This window comes from Argentina anserina, chromosome 6 (assembly GCF_933775445.1).
Source record: "Argentina anserina chromosome 6, drPotAnse1.1, whole genome shotgun sequence".
In the NCBI taxonomy this organism is placed as follows: Eukaryota; Viridiplantae; Streptophyta; class Magnoliopsida; order Rosales; family Rosaceae; genus Argentina; species Argentina anserina.
In genome coordinates this window covers 28,472,856-28,481,772 of record NC_065877.1, presented here as the reverse complement: position 1 = coordinate 28,481,772, position 8,917 = coordinate 28,472,856, and the positions used below count along the sequence as shown (strand labels likewise).

Sequence of the window (8,917 nt, the reverse complement as noted above, 5' to 3'; positions counted from 1 at the left end):
AAGAGCTAAAATTTGTCGGTATGTGGAAGGAAGAAACTCATGTTTGGCGCAATTGGAGGAGAGTGAGAGAGAAAGCTAGCTAGAGCAGTAAATGGGAATGCAAAAACCAAGATAGTCAGGCTTCATAAATCTGGAAGAGAGTTGCAATTCAAGGTGTACCTTGGGATCAAACAACAAAGAACCTTGATCATAATGATCATATCCGAGGCAATTGCCCCAGCTGCAACCGACGTACCCGAAATTACTGATGAATACAAATTAAAATATTAACCAAATTAGAAAAGCTTATAATATTTCAAGCAATTATTTCTGGCGCTCTCGAACGAAGGATCGAAGCCGCTCCCAACTTCTTTAAATACCTGCCACCTGCTTCAGAGTTTTACACAAACACAACGAAGAAAAAAAGAACAAACCAAAATCGTCCTTCAACATACTTTTCCTGCTTCAATGGATTCCAAGAAGTCTAATAAGATCAGAGAGATTGTTAGGCTCCAACAGATCCTCAAGAAGTGGAAAAAGCTAGCAAATGCCCCTAAGAACAACACTAACGCCATCACCAACTCATCATCAACTACCACCACCACCACTACTACTACTCCAAGCAGCAATGGCAGCAGAGGCATCAAGTTTCTCAAGAGAACACTCTCCTTCACCGATGTCTCCGCGGCTCATCAGAACGACGTCGTCCCAAAAGGGTTTCTCGCCGTTTGTGTAGGGAAGGAGCTCAAGAGGTTTATAATCCCAACTGAGTACTTGGGCCACCAAGCATTTCGGATTCTGCTCCGGGAAGCGGAGGAGGAGTTCGGATTCCAGCAAGCGGGCGTGCTCAAGATTCCATGTGAGGTGTCTGTGTTTGAGAAGATCTTGAAGGTGGTTGAAGAGAAAAGGGAAGTATTCTTCTTGCATGAGTTTGGATTCAATGCAGAGAATGATATGATTGGTTCTTGCTCATCGCCATCAGATTGTGAGCTTACACCTTCTCATCATCCCCAAATGTGCAGGTGATAGATCATATATACATACACTTCATTTTGATCTTTTTCTTCTTTCTTTTACTTTCTTTTGACGGGTAATGTAACTGAAAGAGAGCAGAGTGTGATTAGAGGAGGACTTAGAGTTGAATTAATAAGATAGCTAGAATATTTCATGTTCTGCAAGGTATTATTAGTTACTTCCTGGATATCATTATTATGATCCAAGTGATGTAATTGTATCTACCACTATTTTACTGCAAAGGACCTGAAGTTTTCATCATTAAGCAGGTTGTGTAATTTTTGCTGTAATTTCACGTGAGAGAAATTAACAAAGAAACATTTCTAAAAGTTGACGTACACTAACCAAAAGAGGGCAGAGAACAACACCAAGTACCTGAAAAATTATGGGGAATCATGTAAATGAATATTCATTTATGTAAACGAAAACGTGGAACAAATGGTATCATACTCGATCACTGATCTTGGTGGTAACAGCTTTGAATGTTGCAGTATTAACAAGAAGGGTTGAGTACTACCTGTAATTAGTGCATTACTGATTCAGAATTAACTGCTTCGACGACTATCTAAGTCATTAGTCATGGGTCCTAACAAACCTTCAATGTTCTATTCTTGCACTCGATCACGTACTGATCAGTTGATCGATTTTATTTTTTTTCCGCTGCATCTTACTTAGTAATTTAAATATGCAAAAGTAATGTACTGGGAAATTAATTAAGCAAGTCTTTTTTTCATAAGATATTTATGGGCATTTTATGTTATCCTTCTCCAGCCAGAACTGGTCATGACATTAAAACTTCAAGCTTCATCTATTAATTACAGAAAAATGACCGTTTCATACTAGTTTAACACTCTAATTGCCCATTTCAATTATAAAGTTCAAAATATGACCATTTCAACACAAGGTAAAATAAACATTTGCTCTATTAGTACAAAAATTATAGTTTTAAGACTATTTTACCATCATCTGTCTAAACACTCATTTATAGAAAAAGTTGACTAATAATGACATTTTGCCGGAACCTTGCCGGACTTTGGTCGCCATCGCGGGACTCCGGCCTCCGTCCTGGGAATCTGGCCACCGACCGTTGGAAAAATTACTAATACCCAGTAATCTCTAATAACAAATTACTGGCACCCAATAACCTTTAATGACAAATTACTGACACCTAGTAACCCCCTAAAAACCGACGCTTAACAATGTTTAGCGTTTAGTGTCTAAGGTTTAGGGTTTATGCTAAAGCCTAGACTCTAAACCATAAACCCATCTAAATGGTTAAGGGTTTAGGGTTAAATGATTAAAACAGTGTAATTGTCACACTACGTATCACACCACATGCGTATGAAAAAAAAACAACGCATAACAATGTTTAGCGTTTAGGATCACTGTCACCCAGTTTATCCAAATAACAAATTATTGACACCCTCAAATAATAAATTACTGACACTCAGTAACTCTACAAATAACAAATTATTGACATCCAGTGACTCCCTAATAATAAATTACTGATACCCAGTAACTCTTAATAACAAATTACTGACACCCAGTAACTCCCAATAAAAAATTACTTACCCTCAAAATAATTCTCACATTAGCATGACATTCATGCACGGATATAACAGATTACTGGAAGTAAGGTAATCTGGATGTCTTAATACCAGAATTTACAGTGACAAAGATAAGAGATTTCATGGTAAACTCATGGAATCTAGGCTACGTTTTTTATAGGCATAAATGCCGATTTGCATCCCAAATTTGGCTGAAATTGTCAATTTACACCCCGAACTTGCATTTGAGTCAATTTACCTCCTAAACTTGGTAAAAATTGCCGATTTACACCCCGAACTTGTATTTGAGTCAATTTACCTCCTTAACTTGGTAAAAATTGCCGATTTGCACCCCATCTGTTAAATTTAACTGTTTCTATCCAATTTTGCGTCACATGTCATACACATGAGGGGTAATGTTGTCATTTTCTATTTATATTTTTCTTAAAAACAAATAAAAATATTCTTTAAAATGAGGATTATTTTGTTAATCAAATTATTTATATCTTTTTTCTACCTACTTAACCATACTTTGAATTATATATTCAATATACCCACCCATTCAAATATAGTGTGTTGTGTATAAATATATTTTTATATGTACATGTTGAAGGATGAACAAAACGAGAATAATAACGACATAATAGAACAGAACGTAACCGTTTATTGATTGATAATGAGGCCAATATATATGCATTACATAACCACAATTAGTATGATTCACAGTCCTAATCTATTACAGAGATGCAAATCTATCTCTAATAGAAAACCTAATAAGGTTAACACACACAATGGTAGAATATTAATTCTTTCGGAACACACATTTATTTTTAATTTTCAATGTATTTATTTATTTATATTTTTTCTAATATTTTTTAACATACCATATCACATAAAATAATAAATATATAAATCAATAACATGTTTCGAAAAAACAAACATTGTAGCAAGTGTTCCTCTTAAGTAATTTTATTAATTTATTTCGTTATTCAATATGAATAAATATATAATGACAATACTACTCCTTAAATGCATGACATGTGACTTAAAATTGGATTGAAAACATTAAATTTGACGAATAGGGTGCAAATCGGCAATTTTTACCAAGTTTAGGAGGTAAATTGACTCAAATACAAGTTCATGGTGTAAATCGGTAATTTTTACCAAGTTTAGGAGGTAAATTGACTCAAATGCAAGTTCGGGGTGCAAATTGATAATTTCAGTTAAATTTTGGGTGCAAATCGACATTTATGCCTTTTTTATATCCCGGGAAGTAAGAACTTGACTAATTGAACCATAGTAACTAGAAGTTATATATTCCATTAATTTCATGGGAACCAAGAACAAAATTCAACACTGAAGATAGAGTTAATAAGCTTGAATGTAAAAGATTTCATAGCTCTTCAAATAGCACCCTAACTTCTTCGTTTAGCTACCATACATAATGTTCCAAAACAGCTAGCTCCAATTTCAATTCCTTTCTCACCCATCATCAACAAGACATCAGACTCTTAAAATAACCAACCTAGCTACTGAATCTAGCAAAGCTTAAACACAATTGACGGAATATATCTACTCAAGTCCAGTCACATAAGGTCTCCCACCTCTAAATTTAATCACCAGAGACCCCCAAAGCTGTCCCGGTTACAAGCGCAACCAAGCGAACCACCATGAAGAGCGGCGGCATACTGACAAAGGCCGCAAACAAGTAATTTGACCAGAACCACAAGCAACTCCTCACTGCAACAAAAATACACACACATCAAAATTTCACTCAAGCAAAACATCAAACACTTTGCAGGCAACAAGAACGGCCACCACACCTAGCCTCAATTTCGGCGGCGCTGTGCTTGTTGACGCAAATCGGAGTTTAAGACATCGACGTCGCCGTCCTCGTCATTTCCTAGCCGGCGTTGGGAGAGAGATCTAAATTCTGAGATCGGGAGATTCATAATATGACGGTGCTAGTAGATGTGGTCGTTGATCTGCCACCAAACCTCCGACTCGATCGACCAGGCGAGCTCCTCCACGACCCTGACGGATTCTGGAAGCCTCATCGCCGGTGGTGGACGTGCCGAGGTGCTCGAACGTGAACGACATGTGCTCGACGGTGCTGGAAGAGGAGTCGTCGTCTAGGGAGATGCGATCGTTGACGACGACGGCGCTGGAATAGTGGTGACTGCGTCGAAAGATTTTGTGCGTGTGGGGGTTTCGCCGCCGTCTTGGAGATCGGAGAGGATGATATTTGATATAAGGGGGTATATGGGTCATTGTCTTCATAAACATTGAAATGGGTAGATCAAACTGAAATGGGCAATTTATTTTTGTTGATTTTGTGCATTCGGTCAAAATCCCATTAATTAAAGCTCACGTGCAACTCCAAGTCTCTCTCTTTCTTTTTCTCTCTCTCTCTCTCTCGGACAAGTCCAAGTCTTCTATTAAAAGAGAATATTGCTCTTCCGGTCTCCAAAGTACGGAAAACCTAACCATGCATAGGCCTCTTCTCTGCAAAATCAGAATTCAATTTTAATAATTGTTGGCTTGATGAGGTAGCAAATATAGCTACTTATTTTAGTTATTTAGACGATGAGAATATTCTTGGACAGACATATCACAAAAAAAAAACTGAAGATTGCATACTGTCATTACTGGCCAGGGCCGGGCTTGGATATCACATCATTAGGACTGATGCGGCCTAATGAGCAATCAATATTCGAGATATTAATAAAGATCAAGTAGTTGCTAGTCGAAGTTAAGTAAATAATCGAGAATCTAATTTCTCAAAATTATATTGCTTTCTAAGTGCTGAAAAGTCGACTTTTTAAATATTAAGTACTTTCTTCTTCAAAGTCGTAGAACTTAACAATACAAGATCGTAGAAATGCAACACACGTGATGGACATTGTAAGACAGAGTTATTGTCAGTAAAAAGTTCATTTTCAAATTGAGAAGGGGTATAAATAGAAGTAAAAATTGAGAAGTGATGCATGATGAAATAATTGTGTATTATTGAATGATATGGTGGCCTATATATAGGCATTTACAAAACCACAATCTTGTAGGATTCGGAGTCCTAATCTATTGCGGAGATGCTAATCTATCTTCTAACAGGAAACCTATTAGGCTAAGACACACATAAGGGTAGAATAGTAATTCTTCCGGAACACTCCCCCTTGTGTCGCATGCCTAGGTTGCATGGTGCATATATCGTTGCCTCGGTAAAAACTTTGTCAAGCAAAATAAAAACCTCTTGGGTAAAAACAAAAACTTGATCGAAGGGAAAGAGAGCACAACGCACCAACTACTTAAGGATCTTAACATGTGATGTAGATTGCCCCTGAAGTCTACCAAACTCTAGTGTTCCGATAAACGACGCATGCCAATGCTCTTCACATGTTTCACAAAAGTAGATTTAGGCAAAGACTTGGTGAACAAATCCGCAACATTGGATTCTGAACTCACTTGATTGATCTGAACATTCAAGAACTTATGTTGTTGAACGTTGTAGAAGAACTTAGGCGAAATATGCTTAGTGTTGTCTCCCTTGATGAAACCTAACTTTGTCTGCTCTATGCAAGCAGCATTATCTTCATAAATGCACGTAGGTTGATCAGTTGTAGAGACTAATCCACAAGAATCACGAATATGGCGAACAAGTGATCGTAGTCAAACACATTCTTTAACTGCTTCATGGAGAGCGATGATCTCCGCGTGATTCGAAGAAGTAGCAACAAGAGTTTGCTTTGTGGATCTCCAAGATATTGCCGTATTCCCAATGGTGAACACATAACCGGTTTAAGAACGAGCCTTGTGAGGGTCAGAGAGGTACCCTGCGTCGGCATAACCAACTAACAAGTTGTTTGGAGTTTTTGCATCGGGGAAAAGAGCTGCACGGGACCGGTTGCTGCTCTCGGCATCGCGCACGGTCTCCACGCCATGGCGGCCGGCGGCGTCGCTACGACGTACGGCGGCAAGGCCGGGGTCGGCGACGGCGGTGGTGTGGGGAGATACCGTGGCGGTGTTCTCTCTGCAATAGAGGTAGAACAATCTCATGTCAAGGGAACCTTTCAAGTATCGAAACAAATGCTTGATTCCATTCCAATGACGTAGCGTAGGCGCTGAGCTAAATCTAGCTAATAAGTTCACGGCGAAAGATATGTCCGGTCTAGTGCATTGAGCAAGATACAATAGTGTCCCAATCGCACTAAGGTATGGAACTTCAAGACCAAGAACTTCTTCATTATCCTCTTTAGGACGGAAGGGATCCTTCTTAATATCTAGACTTCGGACGACCATGAGAGTGAACAATGGACTGCATAGATCCATATTGAAACGTTGAAGCATCTTCTGCGTGTAATTTGACTGATGCACTAAGATGCCGTCGGCCCTATGCACAAGCTCAAGGCCGAGACATAATTTCGTCCTCCCTAGGTCTTTCATCTCAAATTCCGACTTCAAATAAGACACGGTCTCTTCAATCTCATCAAGAGTACCGATTATGTTCATGTCATCAACGTAGACCGCAACGATGACGAATCCGGAATTTGTCTTTCGTATGAACACGCATGGGCATAGTTCATCATTCTTGTAACCCCTTCTCACCAAGTATTGATGCAACCGATTGTACCACATTTCTTCCGGATTGCTTTAACCCGTACAATGAACGACGTAATCTGACTGCATGAGCACTCCGTGGTCTGGAGGCACTTGATGGAGGTAAAGGTAGTCCCTCTGGAGCTTTCATGTATATCTCTGCGTCAAGATCCCCATAGAGATAAGCTGCGACCACATCCATAAGCTGCATGTTTAGTCTTTTGGACACTACCAGACTAATAAGGTAGCGAAAGGTAATGATGTCCATAACAGGAGAATAAGTCTCTTCATAGTCAATACCAGGTCGTTGTGAGAATCATTGCGCCACGAGTCTTGCCTTATAACGCACGATCTCGTTCATCTCATTACGCTTACGAACGAAGACCCATTTATGTCCAACAGGTTTGACATCTCTTGGAGTCAATTCAACCTTTCCGAAGACTTCTCGCTTCGCTAATGAGTCAAGTTCTACCTGGATTGCTTCCTTCTACTTCGGCCAATCTACTTTGCGTTCGCATTCAGCTATAGAGCGAGGTTCAACGTTGTCTTCAGATATGATCTCATGTGCGACGGAATAAGCGAAAACATCATCAATGCATGTAGTTGCTCGGTTTCGGACCGACTGCTCACTTGTGTAGTTCACTGAGATTTCGTTGTTCTCTGGCATCAAACAAGGTTCCATAGCGTCCCACGGTAACACTTGAGTTGATTCATGGACATAGCTGTAATCAGAGACAACTTCATACGATGGTGATTCATCGTTGATGACGCGCTTTGCCTTAGTCATTCGCTTCTTTCTAGGTTTTGAATCCCTAGAGTTTATCGGTCTCCCCCTTTTTCTTTGAGGAGCCGAGGCCGAAGCTGCTCCATGCCGGGCCATCTCGGCATCGTCGCCACAAGGGGCGCCGGCAACACCACGGCGTACGGTGGTGCCACCGCCGGCCTCCGTCCCATTGTCAGGGGCGGTGCCAACGTTGCTAGGTCCAGGAGCTTGTCTTCCACGCCCGTATTTCGGGACATCCAACCGTGCCAGTACGTTCGCAGCGGGTATGTTTGATCTCGTCACTTTAGCAATATCTACAAAGCCGTCGGGCATCGAATCCGCGACTTTCTGGAGGTCGATAATGCGTTGCACTTCTAACTCGCTTTGAGCAGTGCGGGGATCATAATGAGACATAGTGGGGACACACCACGTCAATTCCTGACGTTCATTTGGAATGATAGCATTCCCATCTCCCCCTAACGACGGGAAGCATGTCTCATCAAAGTGACAATCTGCAAATCTTGCAGTAAAGAGATTTTCGGTGGTTGGTTCTAAGTAGCGGACAATCGTTGGGGAATTATAGCCAACATAGATACCTAATCGTCTCTGAGGACCCATCTTAGTACGCAGCGGAGGCGTAATAGGCACATAAACGGCGTAACCAAAGATGCGTAAGTGTGAAATATTGGGTTCGTAACCAGTTACCATCTGGTACGCACTAAACGCTTGGTTAGCCGCAGGTCGGAAACGAATAAGTGTCGCTGCATGCAACACTGCATATCCCCACGCAGAGACCGGCAGGTTAGTACCCATAACCATTGCCCGAGCAACAAGCTGAATACGCTTGATGGTAGCCTCTGCTAGACCGTTCTGTGAATGAACATGAGGAACGAGATGGTCAACTTCGATCCCAATAGACACGCAGTAATCATCAAAAGTTTTGGAGGTGAATTCTCCAGCATTATCCAAACAAATGGATTTGATAGGATAATCAGGGTGGTGAGCCCGAAGTTTGATGATC

General features: G+C 40.5%; 1 protein-coding gene across 1 annotated transcript; it reads left to right on the top strand.

The window, feature by feature from the left end:
* Nucleotides 1–447: 447 nt before the first annotated feature.
* Nucleotides 448–1,245, top strand: LOC126799990 (protein SMALL AUXIN UP-REGULATED RNA 51-like). The gene has a single exon (XM_050527254.1). It carries the CDS (start codon nucleotides 448–450, stop codon nucleotides 1,003–1,005), a length of 558 nt encoding a protein of 185 aa, XP_050383211.1. The 3' UTR covers nucleotides 1,006–1,245.
* Nucleotides 1,246–8,917: the final 7,672 nt, after the last annotated feature.

Coding starts and splice junctions, on each gene's coding strand:
- LOC126799990 (XM_050527254.1), top strand. CDS start 448: ATGGATTCCAAGAAGTCTAATAAGATCAGAGAGATTGTTAGGCTCCAA.